This window comes from Aethalodelphis obliquidens, unplaced genomic scaffold (genome assembly GCF_003676395.1).
Source record: "Aethalodelphis obliquidens isolate GAN/ISIS:26980383/991018 unplaced genomic scaffold, ASM367639v1 scaffold28, whole genome shotgun sequence".
Classification (NCBI taxonomy): domain Eukaryota; kingdom Metazoa; phylum Chordata; class Mammalia; order Artiodactyla; family Delphinidae; genus Aethalodelphis; species Aethalodelphis obliquidens.
The window spans coordinates 16,991,918-17,010,185 of record NW_020837972.1 but is presented as its reverse complement, the minus strand read 5'-3'; the positions used below and the strand labels follow the sequence as shown (position 1 = coordinate 17,010,185).

The following is an 18,268-nucleotide window of genomic DNA, read 5'->3' as shown; positions in this document are numbered from 1 at the left end:
TGTGAATTAGAATCAAGCACTTGGGAGCTCTTGATTCTCTGAGCTGGTTCTCACACACACACACACACACACACAAATGCTCGAACTTGCATATGTTTTAAGACAACAGCTTTTGCTTTAGTTGGGCAGTCATGAGTGTTGTATGTACAGTGGTTCTTCTTGTCTGAGACTCAAGAGTAGGATGGGACTGCTCTCGGTGGGAGTTTGTTAGGATTTGGACTGTATCCCACCTGCAGTGTTTAGAAAAGCCAGACAAGAGGGCCATGAAATCCCCCCTAGTGTACCACTTGCCCAGCCCATCTAAGTCAGGAGCTTTGCAGGCAAGTTCAGAGCTCTGTGGGCCGTGGTGGTGACATAGGCAGAGGACGGGCAGAGTTGCCAGCGCCCCGCCTGGTCTGGGATCGCCTGTGCGCAGCTCCGTGAGAGCTCAGGGACCACGTGAAGATTGTGATTGGTCTCTAGACCACACCTAGTTGGTGAGTGCAGCTGCTGCCTGAAAATCCCTCAGCTCTCCTGACCGCTGGAGTGCATGCAAGCCTACCTTTGGACACCAGACCAGAGAGGGACCGTGGAGCTGCTGCGGTGGACGAGTCGTGGAAACTTTCCTGAGTGAGTGAAATGGGGAGAAAGGGAAGCTGGTGGTCGGCATTGAGGGGCGTTGCTGGGCAGGGCAGCAGTGGAGGTAAAGAACTGGTTTGTGATTGTTACCATATGATTCCATCTGTGGTGGAAGGTAGAGTGCTGGAGCAGATGCCAAGAGCACGATGGGGAAGGAGATTAGTCCAAAATCAAATTCATACCCACCTCTTGGCACTCCTGCTATCCTGGCTGGCCAGAAGGGCAAGCATGCCTGGCCACAAAGCAGGGATCCTCAAACTCTTGTGTACTAATAAGCCTTGGGGCCAGAGGAATTGCAGAGGGGCTGCAGTGAGGGTCTGCTGCTTTCCCCCTACTCAAAAGGCTTTCTTCTCTTCCCCTCCCAAGTAGCGCTGACAGCCAGGGCTGCAGCTTGAATGATGGCAAAAGAAAGCTTTACTTCACCAGCCCATTAGCAGCACTCACAACATTAAAAATGAATGAGGTGGATGGGAGGAGAGGGCTGGGGGTGAAGACCAGTGCAGCAGCTGGGGGTGAAGACCAGTGCAGCAGCGGGGTCTGGGAACCGCAGGCTTCTCTCTTCTCTGAGCCCAGATCCAGATCGGGAGCCTAAGAATGAGGGGAACTTTCGGTTTAAAAGAATTCTGTAGTGTCAGTGCAGAGGGTCCAGGTGGTTGTTAATGGAGAAAATCAGCACTTTGGGCTTCCTTAGCCTTAAGAAAGTATGTTCACTCTGTAGAGGGCCGGGACCTAGTCTAGACCCCTGTGTCCACGCTGCCTATAACAGTGCCTGGCTCAGCAGCGCTTGCTTAGGGTCCAGCGGAGGTTGGTCAAGGGGAGAGAACCGTCCTCTTTGCGTGCTCAGGGTCTCCCGGGTGCCCTGCCCCGCAGGTCCTCGGGCCTCCCGCGCAGGGCGATGCCGGCCTCGACCACTATCCACGTGCTGCAGCTGCTGCGGGAGCTGCTGGCCTTCGTGCTCCTCAGCTACACGGTGCTCATCGGGGCGCTGCTGCTGGCCGGCTGGACCACCTATTTCCTGGTGCTGAAGTGACAGCGCCCCTGGCCCGGCTCCCGCCCCTCCCGCCTCCCGCCCTGACCCCCGCCCCAGCAGCAGCCTGCCCAGCAGATCGCTACTCCGCCTCCGACTTCTGTCCTGACGGACCCGCACTGCCAGCTAACGAGAGAACTCTCCCGAGGTGAAGGGCCCCAGTCCAACCACACTCCACAACAGCCGACTTGGCTCCGCCCGCTCCGCGCCCTCACACGGCCCGCCCCGCCCCACGCGGAAGCTCCGGCAGTTGTGTGTCCGGCCAGGCTGTTATAGCCGTTACCTTCAGCCCCGCCCCCTCTCTCCCCGTCTGTCCAATCCCGGCTGCGCTCTCGGGCGGGGGGCGTGGTCATGCGAAGAGGCCCTCTCATGTGGGGGCCGTGCCCCGCCCCCCGCTCACGAAGTGGCGTCACTTCCGGCGTTTGCGTGTGGGGGCCGTCAGACGCGGAATGGCGGCTCTACGGAGTTGGCTGTCGCGGAGCGTAGCCTTCTTCTTCAGGTAGGGCTTCAGGTCGTGTAGGTCAGAGGGAGGGGACGCTGAGAGCGCTGCACTCGGGCCGCAGCCCCGGCCTTGCGGGCGCGCGCTTCCCTTCTCGGCCGAGAGGGTCACGGCGTCCCGCCCCTCTCGGAGGTCTGAGGACGTCCCGCCTCTGCCTCTAGCCAGAGGCCTCCCGCCTCCTCGGCCAAGCCCGGGCTTCGTGTCTCACTGACGGCTTTTCCGTTTTCCCACCTACCGAAAGCGCGTTCCCTCACCGTCGGGCTGTCTTTTGGGGGGCGCTCGGCCTGCCCGCGAAGTGACTCTCGTTGGCCCATTGAAGTCACTGGGGAGAGTAGGGGAAGAGGCCCGGGCAGGCGGCGGGTTCCCGGAGGAGGTTTTCCGTGAGGGCGGAGGAGCCCCAGGAACTTGCCTGTCTCCCCGCGGGCCCTGCTCCCTCGGCCTCTTGACGCCTGCGGGCTCCAGGGGACCATCAGAGCCCTTGCAGCCTAGGCCAGAGGGCCAGCGCTAAATCCTGCCTGCAGAAGCGTTTTATTTTGGCCTGAGTTTTTAAAAAGCTTTGAGACCACCTCTTAAACGTCCACACCTGGTAACTCTTAAACTGCGGCACCATCGGCCCGCATTCCCGCGCGGGGAGCCAAGTAGCGGTTTCTTCGAGCCCGGGCCTTTCCAGTCCACGCAGCTCCCCACAGAGCCCTGTCGTGTGCAAGGCCACCCTACGTCGTCATTTGGGTTCCAGCGTGGCCCGAGTTTGAGTCTCCAGCCCCTGCAAATACCAGTAAGTTGAAGAGGCTTTTACAGGTTGGTGGTTGTGCCTTACTAAATTTGACTTCTGTTTCTAGGTACAAACGGTGCGTGCCAGTCGTGGCTAACTGTGAGAAGCGCCGTTTCTCGGAATTGATAAGACCATGGCACAAAACTGTGGCTGCTGGATTTGGGGTAACCCTGTGTGCAGTTCCTATTGCCCAGGTGAAGTACTGTCCTGTCACTCCGTGTTGTTTGTCTTTGTGTACTGTGTCCTCTTGAAGTCCCAGGTGGGCAGTGAAGCATCTGACAAGCTCTCATGGTTTTACCCCGCGCCCCTCCTCACCCGCATGTGATGGTATACTTTCTAGTGTATCGGCATCTTTTCAGAGGTGAGCAAATATAGTAATGTTTCCATTTTAATAGTATTATTTGGTAGGAACACTATGTCAGGTAGGTCAGATTGTATAAAGAGGGAAGAAAGAAAACATATTACAGTATCAACACAATAGTCTTTCATTCAATAAAAATTTATTGGGCAACTTTTATGTGCCATACACACTGAGACCGTACGAGCAAATCAAACGAAGTTTCTGCTTTCATAAAGCTTACATTCTGGAGATACGGAAGAGGAGAAAGTGGAATGAGAGGGGGAGAGAGAGAGAGAAATAGATGAACTCAGCTCACAGAGTTAGCTCAGGACCAGAATGTGCTTCGACTTCTGTACTTTGTGGGCCATTGTAGAGCTTTGGATTTTATTATGGAAAAGAAGCCACAGAGGATTTTAACATAAGATTATTATGATCTGACATAAGTTTTTAAAGGTTGCTGTGTGGAACTAAAAAGACCAGCAGGGGTCCAGGCATGAGATGATCACGGGCTTGGCTCGGGTGGGGGAGCGGGCTGAATGCCATCAGCAGGAGTTGCCGATGGGTTAGGTGTGAAGTATATAACTTCGCTTCCAGTGCTTTAAAAAGGCCTAAGCAACGGAGAGAATGGTGTTGCCGTATACTGGGATGGAGGGGAATGGGTTTTGGGAGGAAGAAACCAAGAGTTCAGTTTTGGAAATGACATCTAGGTGGAGTTGTCAAGTAGACAGTGATATGAAAGTGGTACCTTATTAAAAAACAGTTGGTTATATGCTTTATCAGGAAGAGCTAAATAAGAAATCGGCAAACCCCATTTTGGCAAAACGTTCCTGATACTTAAATGTGTGTTTATCACAGCAACAAGATTAATTCCATCTATCACAAGTATTTTCAGCATCTTCTGAGGCTCACTCATGAGCCTTTCCCTTTTTGTGCCTCACTTCAGCCCTCATCTCTGTGTACTAATGACCCTTTAACCCTAAAATCCTTACTTGAACACCAAGCCATTTTCAGTCATTGTTAGGACAGCCTTTTCTTTCTTCCTCCAGAAGATTTTTTGTGTGTTTGTCCTTTATATATTTTTTAATGTTTACCTATTTTATTTATTTGTTTGGTTGCGCTGGGTCTTAGTTGTGGCTCCCCGGCTCCTTAGTTGCGGCACGCATGTGGGATCTAGTTCCCTGACCAGAGACAGAACCCGGGCCCACTGCATTGGGAGCGCAGAGTCTTAACCACTGTGCCACCAGCGAAGTCCCCTGTGTTTGTCCTTTCTAGTTCGTATACTATTCTTAAGCCCTAGTTACCTCAGTTCTAGGCCACATGCCAGGAGCCTCTGGTTGACAGGAGCCTCTGGTTGACAGGAGCCTCTGGTTGACAGGAGCCTCTAGTCATTCTCCTGCAGGAACAGCAATGCCACTTCCATTCTTCAGAGCCTGCAGTGGCTCCCCGTAATGTGTTACAGAACTAAAATCCAGCGAACTCTCCCCGCACTCCAGTGCCCTAGCCAGTCTCATCTCCCTTGTGCCATCCACTCCAACCAGGCTAGATTCCCGACAGCCCCTGCATACATCATATGTATTCTTTTCCTCATTGTTTCTTCTAACCCAGGACGCATGTCCATTCTAATCCTAGTTGTCTTGAGACCCAAATCCCACCTCTTTTTAAAGCCTTTCCTAGTTCCTGGCCAACAATGATTTCCCTCTCTGACCACTTATATTGTCTATTTTGATATTTGATGATAATCTGTTTGACTCCCGAGTCAGCAGAGCATAATGGAAACTTTGGAGTGAGAAGATTTGGTTTGAGGTCTACATGCGTACTTTTGAGGAGAGTTACATAACTATTCTGAGCTTCCGTTTCCTCATTAAAAGAGAAGTGCTAATACCTAGACTGTTGTGAGGAACAAGTAAACGTGCATTGTAAAATGGAGAGCATTATGAAGACACAAACTATCAGAATAGGTCAAAATTAGCTTCTCATGAGCAGAGATGATATTCTTTCCTTTCTAGCCCCTCAGTGTGAGGTACATAATGAATACTTAGTTGATTGAATGAAATATAAATATGATAAAATTCATGATTTGTTCGTGTATCAGAGATATTTCTTGATTGCTACTTTCAACAGGCAGTGATTCAGGGTGCTTATACTTTAAATAGCAAAAAGACAACAGATGATAGAGGGATTGGTTTGTTAGTTATGATACAATAAATCCTCTGCTATGGGAGAAAAAGGGAGAGTTAGGGATGACTTGTCATCATAGTTGCCAATATTTAATCAGGGTGGCCACCACATTCCCTTAACTCGTGAGATAGTTATACTGCCCTTTTTTTTTTTTTAAACATAACAGCTGAGGTCAGAGGGAGGCGTCTCCTCTCCCCTGCATCAAGACTGTACAGCTCATTCTGCAGATTTGCCCTCTCCACCATTTACTTTCTTAGACTCAGCTTAATCCTTATTACCTCTCTGAAGCCTTTTCTAAGTTATTCTCATTCGATGTAGAAGTGATTGCTGTCTTACGTGTGCCCCTCCAGACTTCTTCCACAGCTCCCATGGTACTTGATTGCATTAATTTTCTAGTTTATCTTTATATCCCAAGCATCTAGCACTGTGGTAATGAATGAATCATAACTTCATGAAATTTGTTGATTATAAATACTAGCCTTTTATTTGATACAAAGAAATACTTTGCTTTTTGGAGCAGAGAATAAGCAACAAAAGTATGTAGAAAGCATATTCTAGAATTATTTTCATATGTTGTCTTAAATAGCGAAAATAAAGCTTAAAAAGAAAAAGTTAACAGAAGCATCATAGTGCAGTTGCAGTGTGAGAATTACATTTTTCACTTGGCTGTATATGATCTCAGCTGGAGCTTTAGGTTCGAAATTGACTAAAAATGTTTGTGTGTTTCAGAAACCGGAGCCTCATTCTCTTAGTAATGATGCATTAACGAGGAGGGCTGTGTCTTTGGTAACAGATAGCACCTCTACCTTTCTCTCTCAGACCACATATGCATTGATTGAAGCAATCACTGAATATACTAAGGTAAGTGTCCTCTTGTTAAGTCTTGGTCATCTAAGTCAGTGGTTAGCAAACTATGGCTCACAGATCAAATCGGGTCTGATGCCTGCGTTTGTAGTTTGATTGGTACACGGTCAGGCTCGTTTTTTGTGTATTCTCTATGACTGCTTTTGTGAGTTGAATAGTTGCAAACAGAGACTGTAGGGCCACTCTCTGGCCCTTTACAAAAAAAAGTTGGTTGAGTCCTGACCTAAATTACTGGTTTTTAGACTTTCTCCATGAACCCTTTTTATTATTTTATTTAAAAATTTTTTTTTTTACTGAAGTATAGTTGATTTACAATGTTGTGTTAATTTCTACTGTACAGCAAAGTGATTCAGTTACACATATATTCTTCATATTCTTTTCCATTATGATCACAGGATATTGAATATACTTCCCTGTGCTATACAGTAGGACCTTGTTGTTTATCCATTCTCTGTATAATAGTTTGCATCTGCTAATCCCAAACTCCCAATCCATCTTTCCCTCACCTCCTTATTTATTTATTTATTTTTGGCTGAGTTGCGTCTTTGTTGCTGCGCATGGGCTTTCTCTAGTTGTGGCAAGCGGGGGCTACTCTTCATTGCGGTGTGTGGGCTTCTCCTTGTGGTGACTTCTCTTGTTGCAGAGCATGGGCTCTAAGCGTGCAAGCTTCAGTAGTTGCGGCTCGCAGGCTCTAGGGCAGACTCAGTAGTTGTGGCGCACGGGCTTAGTTGCTCCGCAGCATGTGGGATCTTCCCAGACCAGGGCTTGAACCTGTGTCCCCTGTGTTGGCAGGCAGATTCTTGTGCCACCAGGGAAGCCACTGTGCCACCAGGGAAGCACCTGTTCCATTCTTTTTTATGGCTGAGTAATATTCCACTGTATATATGTACCACATCTTCTTTACCCATTCATCTGTCAGTGGACATTTAGGTTGCTTCCATATCTTGGCTACTGTAAATAGTGCTGCTGTGAACATAGGGGTGCGTGTATCTTTTTGAACTAGAGTTTTGCTTCATCCTCATTTAATGTAGGGCCCCTGCAGGTGGGACACTCACCCTCTGGGAAGGGGCTGTGGTTGGCCTCACTGTCCAGGAACCCTTTTTAAAAGAAAAATCTTAAATATAGTAGCCCAGTATATAAGACAGGGGGACCATGCTGATCTGGTTCAGTTGGGGGTACCAGGGGCTTCTGTGTGAGGACAGTTTAAAAACCACTGATCTAATAGAGAGTATATGGATAATCAGAATCATTTTTAAGAGTCTCATTTATATGTTTCTTTACCTTCATTTTCCAGCAGCTTTATTCCCAGTTTTCTGAGTTTTCCATCTGCATTATGTTCTTTTTGTATGTCTAAATTGCTAAAAAGTGTTGTTTTTTTTTCGCGGTACGTGGGCCTCTCACTGTTGTGGCCTCTCCCGTTGCGGAGCACAGGCTCTGGACGTGCCGGCTCAGCAGCCCTGGCTCATGGACCCGGCCGCTCTGCAGCATGTGGGATATTCCTGGACCGGGGCACGAACCCGCGTCCCCTGCATCAGCAGGCGGACTCTCAACCACTGTGCCACCAGGGAAGCCCGCTAAAGTTGACAAGTGGAGATACTGATGTCCTAGGATAATGCCTCTACTTCATACAATAGTGCAGGTTCAGTGAAGCAGAAGGACTGAAGAGTCAGTTTGCTGCAATGTGACTTAACCTTGAGGTGTAAGTCTCACTAACCCTAATATGCCTCACTTATTTTACTCATTTATTCTATATTTGTAGGCTGTTTATACCTTAAGTTCTCTGTACCGACAATACACAAGTTTACTTGGGAAAATGAATTCACAGGAGGAAGACGCAGTGTGGCAGGTGATCATAGGAGCCAGAGTTGAGGTGAGCAAAGTTACTTGGCGTTTCTGTATTAGTGCTCCTGCCTCATTGTGGTTATCTAAATGATTGAATGAAGGTGTTTTACCAGTAGCTGTTCTCTCAGTCTACTATTGAATAAGTCCATTTAAATGTGCTTAATGATGTAATGCAGAGTCATGTTGTCTGAAGTGCTTTGTTTAATTTATAGATGACTTCAAAACAGCAAGAGTACTTGAAGTTGGAAACCACCTGGATGACTGCAGTTAGTCTCTCAGAGATGGCAGCAGAAGCTGCATACCAAACCGGTAGGTTACATTTCTTACTATGGAGGTGCTCTTTGAGTTTTCATCTAGCTGAAAAGTAAGGGATATTGTGGCTATAACCTTGTGGGAAAATGTTCCCATTTCCAATATATTAACCAATATTTCATCTGCACAAAGGAAAAATTAATGCCCTTGTAGACCAGACCCATAGAAGCTAGTTAATATCTAGAAAATGAGAAATGATAAAACTATTGTCAGCTGGAAATTTTGATTGCTTCCAAATAGGTGTTTGTTTTTTTTTGCGGTACGCAGGCCTCTCACTGTTGTGGCCTCTCCCGCTGCGGAGCACAGGCTCTGGACGCGCAGGCTTAGCGGCCATGGCTCATGGGCCCAGCCGCTGTGCGGCATGTGGGATCTTCCCGGACCGGGGCACAAATCCGTGTCCCCTGCATCGGCAGGCGGACTCCCAACCACTGCACCACCAGGGGAGCCCTCCAAATAGGTTTTGAACATTTATTTTTTAATAACCTGGATAATTTATGAATAGTATCTATATTTCAGGCTTTGTGATAAACATTTTATAGACCTTTAACCCCCATAGTTCCTTTAAAGTAGGAGTTACTATCATCATTCCCACTTTATAGATGAAGAAACTGGCAGATAGCGGGGGTTAAGTAATTCACCCAGCGTGCTGTGGTACACAGTAAGTAAGCAGCCAAACTGGGATTCAGCAAAGTAGGTCAGATTCTAAAGCCTTTGCCCCTGGTAGCCAGGGCTTCATCCTCTGTGCCTTGGTGCCTGAGTATAGAAAATGCAGTTATTCATTCACCAGGTGTTTTTAAACCATCACTATCCATCCAGTGGGCTTGAGCTGAATGGTTTTCTAATTAAATGTATTTGAGGGAACCCCTCATTTGACATCTTACCTGGTTGGGCCCAAACTATGTCACCACAGAAGTTCTTATTAGGAAACTGGTTTGTTAAAGTGCTCTTGTTTTCTGAAATCTTAAAGATATAAAAGATTTTTTAAGTAAAACCAAAAAAATTCTTAGTTAACTAATGCCCCGGGGAATAAGAGATTCTGAAAACAGGATTGGGATGAACAGCGAAACAGAAGTATAAAAGTAGCATTTTAGTAGTGGCACACCAAAGGTGGGAGCAGGGTTTCCAGGTGCAGTGAACAGGGAGGTTTGCTGAGGGTTCTACAGCAGGAACAGTCCCAGGCAGCCCTCACCACTCACTAGGCTTAGATCTAGCAGGAGAAAAGAGGGAGAGTAAATTATAAGCATTATCTGAAAAAAGACATTTTCCCAGAACTGATTGAAAGGGCTCACAAAGGTTCTGAACAGAATTTAAAATATAAATATATCTCATATGGTAAAAAAAAAAAAAAAAAAGAAAACAAACTATACAAAGAAAAATCATAAAAACTATAAGAAAATAAGTTACTTACAAAGGAAGTATAATCAAACATTAATCTTCTTATCTGCAACCCTAGATGCAAGATGACAAAAAATAACCATCCAGATATCTTTAAAATGTGAGAATAAAAGATGTTTTCAGACATAAAGACTCAGCTTACCAACTGCTTATACTTTCTGGAAAAACTACTCTGTAAAGAAAAATTAGTTTAGAAAGAAGCAACTGAGATACAAAACTAATGAAGAAAATTTAGTAAAACTTGTCAAAAGCTCTGAGTGTTCTTTTTTTTTTAAATAAATTTATTTATTTTTGGCTGTGTTGGGTCTTCGTTGCTGTGCACGGGCTTTCTCTAGTTGCGGGGGGCTACTCTTTGTTGCAGTGCACAGGCTTCTCATTGCTGTGGCTTCTCTCATGGAGCATGGGCTGTAGGCATGCAGGCTTCAGTAGTTGTGGCGCACAGGCTTAGTTGCTCTGCAGCATGTGGAATCTTCTTGGGCCAGGGACTGAACTGTGTCCCCTGCATTGGCAGGCAGATTCTCAACCACTGTGCCACCAGGGAAGCCCCCTGAGTGTTAAACTTTTAAGTAATCAAATCAGTTTGGGGAAGAAGTGAAAGCATGCTAAGCTTTCTTGCTCGAGAAGAGAGACAATGGCTTAACATTAGACATTGTTAAACACTTCAAAAAGAATTGGGGGGGGGAGGGGCTTCACTGGTGGCACAGTGGTTGAGAGTCCACCTGCCGATGCAGGGGACAGGGGTTCGTGCCCGGTCCGGGAGGATCCCACGTGCTGCAGAGCAGCTGGGCCTGTGAGCTGTGGCTGCTGGGCCTGCGCGTCTGGAGCCTGTGCTCCGCAACGGGAGAGGCCACAACAGTGAGAGGCCTGCGTACCGCAAAAAAAAAAAGGGGGAGGGAGTTGATAAAATTCAGTTAAGGCAGGAAAGGTTTAAGAAATAAAGCCTGTTAATTAGAAAATGCAAACTAAAATAGAACACATTCAAATATCAGTAATCACAATAAGAATAAATTTACATATTAAATACTTCCTGAATGTATTAAAAAATAATTCTAGCTAAAACTGTTTACAGAGGCACATCTAAAACAAAAACGCATAGGAAGGTTTAGAATTTTAAGATAAACTGAACCATTACTAACAAAAAGAAATCTACCCCAAAAAAGGTGGCAGAGCAATGTCAGAATCAGAAGGGGGATTCAAGACAAAAAGCATTAAAAGGGACTGAACAATTCATCAAGACATCAATCATGAAGTGCGTGTCTAATGAGGCAAAAACTGATAGATTTACAAGGAGAAATGGAGCTTTATACACATCTCAGGCTCACAGGTCAAGACCAAAACAATTAAAACTATTAAGTGTTGGAACAGAATGATTTTTAAAAGCTTAACCAAATGCATATACTGAATACAAAATTTTGTCCTCCCCCCCAAAAAAAATTCTCTTCAAATTCAAATAGTATACAACATGTACAAAAATTGATTTTTATGCCAAGTGACAAAGACTCAGCAATTACTGATACCCCCCCTTCCTCACCAAAAATCAAAATGGAAATTTAACCCATACAACTCAATATCAAAAGAAACCCCTGATTTAAAAATGGAAGGATCTGAATAGACATTTTCCAAAGACAACGTACAGATGGCCAATGGGTGCATGAAAAGATGCTTGACATCGCTAATCATCAGAGAAATGCAAATCAAAACCACAATGAGATATATCACCTCACCTGTCAGAATGGCTATCATAAAAAGATCATAAATAACAAATGTCGGTGAGAATGTGGAGAAAAGAACCCTAGTACACTGTTAGTAGTAATGTAAAATAGTGCAGCCACTGTGATAAACAGTATGGAGTTTCCTCAAAAAATAAAATAAACCCACACACCTATGGTCAACCAATCTATGACAAAGGAGGCAAGAATATGCAATGGCGAAAAGACAGTCTCTTTTTTCAATAAGTGGTGCTGGGAAAACTGGACAGCTACATGTGAAAGAATGAAATTAGAACACACTCTAACACCATACACAAAAATAAACTCAAAATGGATTAAAGACCTAAATGTAAGGCCAGACACTATAAAACTCTTAGAGGAAAACAGGCAGAACACTGACATAAATCACAGCAATATCTTTTTTGATCCACCTCCTAGAGTAATGAAAATAAAAATAAACAAATAGATCCTAATTAAACTTAAAAGCTTTTGCACAGCAAAGGAAACCATAAACAAAACAAAAAGACAACCTATAGAATGGGAGAAAATATTTGCAAACAAAGTGCCCAACACGAAGTGCCCAACAAGGGATTAATCTCCAAAATATACAAACAGTTCATGCAGCCCAGTAACAGAAAAACAACCCAATCAAAATATGGGCAGAAGATCTAAATAAACATTTTGCCAAAGAAGACATACAGATGGCCAAGAAGCACATTAGAAGATGTCAATATCGCTAATTATTAGAGAAATGCAAATCAAAACTGCAATGAGGTGTCACCTCACACTGGTCAGAATGGCCATCATCAAAAAATCTACAAACAATAAATACTGGAAAGGGTATAGAGAAAAGGGAACCCTCCTACACTGTGGGTGGGAATGTAAATTGGTACAACCATTGTGGAGAACAGTATGGAGTTTCCTTAAAAAACTGAAAATAGAACTACCATATGATCCAGCAATCCCGCTCCTGGGCATATATCCAAAGAAAACCATAATTTGAAAAGATACATGCCACCCCAGTGTTCACTACATCACTGTTTACAGTAGCCAAGATTTGGAAGCAACCTAAATGTCCATCTACAGAAGAGTGGATAGAGAAGATGTGCTACATATATACAATGGGATATTACTCAGCCATAAAAAAGAACAAAATAATGCCATTTGCAGCAACACGGGTGGACCTAGAGATAGTCGTACTGAGTGAAGTAAGTCAGAGAAAGACAAATATGATATTGCTTATCTGTGGAACCAAAGAAAAAAAATGATACAAATGAACTTATTTACAAAACAGAAATAGTCACAGATGTAGAAAACAAACTTATGGTTATGGGGGGGGAAGGGTGGGGGGATGGATAAATTGAGAGATTGGGATTGACATATATACACTACTATGTATAAAATAGATAATTAATAAGGACCTACTGTATAGCACAGGGAACTCAATACTCTGTAATGGCCTATATGGGAAAAGAATCTAAAAAAGACTGGATATACATATATGTATAACTGATACACCTTACTGTACACCTAAAACAAATCAATTATACTCCAATAAAAATTTTTTTAAAAAGACGGTAAAAATAAACAAACTGAAAATAGTGGGAATTCCCTGGTGGTCCAGTGTTTAGGACTCTGCATTTTCATTGCCGAGGGCACGGGTTCAATCCCTGGTTGGGGAACTAAGATCCCACAAGCTGAGCAGCACAGCAAAAAAAAAAAAAAAAAAAGGAAAAAAAAATAGAACCACCATATGATCCAGCAATTCCTTTCCACTCCTAGGTATATCTCTGAAGAAAATGAAACTGTGAATTCAAAAAGAAATATGCACCCCAATGTTCATAGCAGCATTATTTACAATAGCCAAGATTTGGAAGCAACCTAAGTGTCCATCAACAGATGAATGGATAAAGATGTGGTGTATATATACAGTGGAATATTACTCAGCCATAAAAGAATGAAATTTTGCCATTTGCAACAACATGGATGGACTTGCAAGGTTTAGTCTTAGTGAAATAAGTCAGACACAAAGACAAATACTGTATATCACTTATATGTGGAATCTAAAAAATAAACTAGTGAATATAACAAAACAGACTCACAGAGAACAAAGAACAAACTAGTGGTTACCAGTGGGGAGAGGATGAAGAGGTATAAACTACTATGTATTAAATAAATAAGCTGCAAGGATATACTGAACAGAAAACATAGCCAGTATTTTATAGTAACTATAAATGGATTAGAACCTTTAAAAATTGTGAATAACTATGTTGTACACCTAAAACTTATATACTATTGTAAATCAACTATACCTCAATAAAGAAAAATGGAAATTTAAAAGTATTTAGAACTGTCATAAGTCTTGTATATAGCAGACCCAGAGAGTTGTATACAAAGTAGCTCTTAAATAGAAATTGACCCTTATTTAAAGGCACATGTCATAAATAAAAAGAACAGCAGCCATAAGTGACAGGTAATGTTCACTGTACTAAGAAGAACTGAAAATAAATTAAACTTTTAACCCAGTAAGTTAGAGAAAGCAAAATAAATTCAGACAATGTGGAATAAAAGAAAAGGTATAAGAAGACTAAAAAGAAATAGGGACTTCCCTGGTGGTGCAGTGGTTAAGAATCCACCTGCCAATGCAGGGGACACAGGTTCGAGCCCTGGTCTGGGAAGATGCCACATGCCGTGGAGCAACTAAGCCCGTGCTCCACAACTACTGAGCCTGTGCTCTAGAGCCCGCAAGCCACAACTGCTGAGCCTGCGTGCCACAGCTACTGAAGCCTGCACGCCTAGAGCCCGTGCACCGCAACAAGAGAAGCCACTGCAATGAGAAGCCCACACACCATAATGAAGAGCAGCCCCCGCTTGCCACAATTAGAGAAAGCCTGTGTGCAGCAATGAAGACACAACGCAGCCAAAAATAAATAGTCAAAAAGGCAAACTCCGGTTCCTTGAAAAGAATTTAAAAATTAGGTTTGAAAAAAAAAAAAATTAGGTTTGGCAAGTATAACTTTTTAGAGAGCAAAAGTAACATCAGAAGGAGCTATTATAGATATGGAGGGTTTTTTTAATCATACGAGAATATTATGATCTTTATGTAAATCCTGAGTTGGCCCAAGAAGTAAAGAATCTAAGTAAGATCACTAACCACAAAAGTTGAAATAGTATTCACAAAGAATCTGTTCCCCCAAAGTAGACACTAAGCCCAGGCAGTTTTGTGGGAGAGTTTTATTAAATCTTCAAGAAACACAATTCCTGTGTTACAGAAAGTGTACCAAAAAATGATGACAAGCCTCCCAACTATTATAATTGTCTAAAACCAGCATAGGCCTGATCCCAAACTGGACTTGCCCAGCACCAGAACAAAAAAACTATAGTTCAGTATCACTTATGAATATAGATATAAATCAAATATAGCCATTTATCTTCAAAATAAAATGATAATTCAATATTAAAAAACCTATCAAGAGAACATAGACACAACATTCTCTGACATAAATCATAGCAATGTTTTCTTAGGTCAGTCTCCCAAGGCAATGGAAATAAAAACAAAAGTAAACAAATGGGACTTAATCAAATTTAAAAGCTTTTGTACAGCAAAGGAAACCATAAACAAAACAAAAAGACAACCTACACAGTGGTAGAAAATATTTGCAAACAACGTGACTAACAAGGGCTTAATTTCCAAAATATGTAAACAGCTCCTACAACTCAACAACAAAAAAGCAAACAACCCAATCGAAAAATGGACAGAACATTTAATCAGACATTTCTCCAAAGAAGAAATACATACAGCCAATAGACACATGAAAAGATGCTCAACATCGCTAATTATTAGAGAAATGTAAATCAAAACTACAATGAGGTACCACCCCACGCCAGTCAGAATGGCCATCAATAAAAAGTCTACAAATAACAAATGCCGGGGAGGGTGTGGAGAAAAGGGAACTCTCCTACACTGTTGGTGGGAACGTAAGTTGGTGCAGCCACTGTGGAAGACTGTATGGAGGTTCCTCAGAAAGCTAAAAATAGAGTCACCATATGATCCAGCAATCCCACTCCTGGGCATGTATCTGGACAAAACTATAATTCAAAAAATACATGCAAAAAAAAAAAAATACATGCACCCCTATGTTCACAGCAGCACTATTCACAATAGCCAAGGCATGGAAACAACTTAAATCTCCATTGACAGATGAATGGATAAAGAAGATGTAGATATATACAATGGAATACTACTCAGCCATAAAAAAGAACGAAATAATGCTATTTGCAGCAACATGGATGCGACTAGAGATTATCATACTAGGTGAAGTAAGTCAGAGAAAGACAAATACCGTATGATACCACTTATATGTGGAATCCAAAATATGACATAAATGAACTTATCTATGAAACAGAAACAACATCAGGGACATAGAGAACAGACTGGTGGTTGCCGAGGGCATTAGGGGAGGGATGGAGTGGGAGGCTGGGGTTAGCAGATGTAAGCTTTTATATATAGGATGGATAAACAACAAGGTCCTACTGTATTGCACAAGGAACTCTATTCAATATCTTATGATAAACCATAATGGAAAAGAATATCTTAAAAAATGCATATATATGTGTAACTGAATCACTTTGCTGTGCAGCAGTAACTAACACAACATTGTATATCAACTACATTTCAATAAAAATAAAATTTTAAAAAAATCTACATATAGCAAAACAAAAACCCTATCAACATTTAATTCACTACTTGAGATTATCTACAGTAGATTATAGGAGAAAAGCCACTTGTGTAATCATATCAGTGTATGCCCCAGAAGCCTTCAGTAAAATGTAGTGCCCATTTCCGATTTAAATCTGAGTACAATTATAGAGAGAATGTTCTAAACATGATGGTTAAATAATCCTATTTCATAGTGAAATGTGAGAAGCATTTCCATCAACGTCAGAAATAAAAGGACACCTGCTATCCTCCACTGTCTTTCTACATCGTACTAAAGGTTCTCATTAATGCAATAACATAGAAAAGAACTGCTTGAGTGTTCTGTAGATGAATTAATAAATACGGATATCTATATTATGAAATACACTAGCAGCAGGTAAAATGATAGCGCTCAAAAACAAAATTGCAAAATATGTTCAATAAATACTGTTTGTGCCATTATGTAGATTTATAGTCATAAAATTTTTTTCTGTGTATTCCATATGAATGTAGGAACTTTTTTAAAAAGATCTAATTGGCTTTATTCAACAGTTCATGAATTGGACAGCAGCCCATCTAGTAAATAGATGAAATGTTACTTTATAGTAACATTTTAAAGGATGAGGAAGGTGCCCTTTAAACTTCTAAAAGGTGTTATCTCTGAAGATTCGGTAGGGTGAGGAAAGAGATGTTTGACAATTTTATTAGTGATCTCTTCATTTGTCAAAAAGAAATGTATTGTGCAGTTAAAAAAATTAAAATCTTAAAACATCTATACTAAGAGCTGAGTAGCTATAAAGATGATTGTGGGAATTGCATTTGATAATTGTAACAATGATGGCTGCTGATAGCTGGAGGAAAATGCCAGGGTTTTGACAATAAAGAGTAAAATGCAGACCTGGATGTGGAGGGTAGAGGGTTCTCTGCTTTGCAGGGAGGGCAGGGGAAGTGGCCCCAAGAAAGGCTCAGATGACAACCACAGAGCCCCCAGGCTCTCCTTGTGTCCACTCAGCATAAGTGGCCTATCTTTTGGCAGGAGCGGACCAGGCCTCTGTAACCGCCAGGAGTCATATCCAGCTGGTGAGATCGCAGGTGCAGGAGGTGCGCCAGCTTTCCCAGAAAGCAGAAACCAAGTTGGCAGAAGCACAGACAGAAGAACTCCGACAGAAAACACAGGAGGAAGGGGATGAGAGGGCTGAGCCGGAGCAGGAGGCCTACCTGCGTGAGGATTGAGGGCCTGAGCTGCTGCCCACGTCTGCCCACTCGGCCTGGGGAAAGCAAGGGCAGACGCCATCCAGCCCCAGGTCAGCACAGCTTTCTCTCCGCACAGAGGCATGGCAGGCAGGTCCTGCCCTGGCCCATCAGACCAGAGGTCATTGTGAGCTGTGAGTGCCTGACCCCTATCTCCACAGTCTCAGGCTTCTACTGGACCTGGTTCTTAGCCCTGCAGGGCACTGCACCCCGTTTAACATTTCACCCTGCTCAGCAGAGCTGCCCTCTCACCCATCGATCTTTTTACCTCCCACCCAGAGCATCTCACCAACCTGGCCAGAGAGAAGGGGCCTTCTCTGTCATGTCCACTAGTAGCTGTTAAATCTCAGTTTCCCATCTACATTTTCAAATATGACTTAGTATTTGCTCCCTCCATAGGGATGAGTTTTTTGGGGCAAGGGGAGCCTGTGTGTTTGTAAGATTTCTTTTTGGTAAGTGTTTCTAATGCCTTCTGTGACCTGGCCCCATTACCCTGTAAGGACAACTCAGGCCAAGGAGCCAAAAGCCCAAAAGCCCAGGGACTGGAGCAGAGTGTTTACCTGGTGCTCTTAACAGAACTTATTCCAACACACACTTCTCGTTTCCTTTTTTCCTTGGAGTTTCTCGTTGTATCTAAAGGAGAATAATTTTTTTTTGCATTTAAAAAAGATGTTTGTGTGTGTCTTTTGGAGCCCTAGGCAGCCTCCCTCCTTCACCACCCTCTCCAGACTGGAAGAGCCCCAAGGGGCTCCAGGAGTCCCC

At 43.4% G+C, this 18,268-nt stretch overlaps 1 protein-coding gene across 2 annotated transcripts; it reads left to right on the top strand.

The window, feature by feature from the left end:
* Positions 1-2,031: 2,031 nt before the first annotated feature.
* DIABLO (diablo IAP-binding mitochondrial protein) lies at positions 2,032-18,174 on the top strand. 2 transcript variants are annotated; one of them, XM_027124915.1, is made up of 6 exons: positions 2,032-2,144; positions 2,984-3,110; positions 6,164-6,295; positions 8,124-8,168; positions 8,353-8,449; positions 17,292-18,174. In XM_027124915.1, exons 1-6 carry the CDS (start codon positions 2,095-2,097, stop codon positions 17,486-17,488), a joined length of 648 nt encoding a protein of 215 aa, XP_026980716.1. In that variant the 5' UTR covers positions 2,032-2,094; the 3' UTR covers positions 17,489-18,174. The 2 variants fall into 2 exon arrangements, with proteins under 2 accessions (XP_026980716.1, XP_026980715.1); XM_027124914.1 differs by having other exon boundaries at positions 8,058-8,168.
* Positions 18,175-18,268: the final 94 nt, after the last annotated feature.

Bases quoted from the DNA above. Each gene is read 5' to 3' on its own strand.
- DIABLO (XM_027124914.1), top strand. From the start codon at position 2,095: ATGGCGGCTCTACGGAGTTGGCTGTCGCGGAGCGTAGCCTTCTTCTTC. The intron at 2,145-2,983 runs GTAGGGCTTCAG...TTCTGTTTCTAG, and splicing joins AGCGTAGCCTTCTTCTTCAG to GTACAAACGGTGCGTGCCAG. The intron at 8,450-17,291 runs GTAGGTTACATT...ATCTTTTGGCAG, and splicing joins AGAAGCTGCATACCAAACCG to GAGCGGACCAGGCCTCTGTA.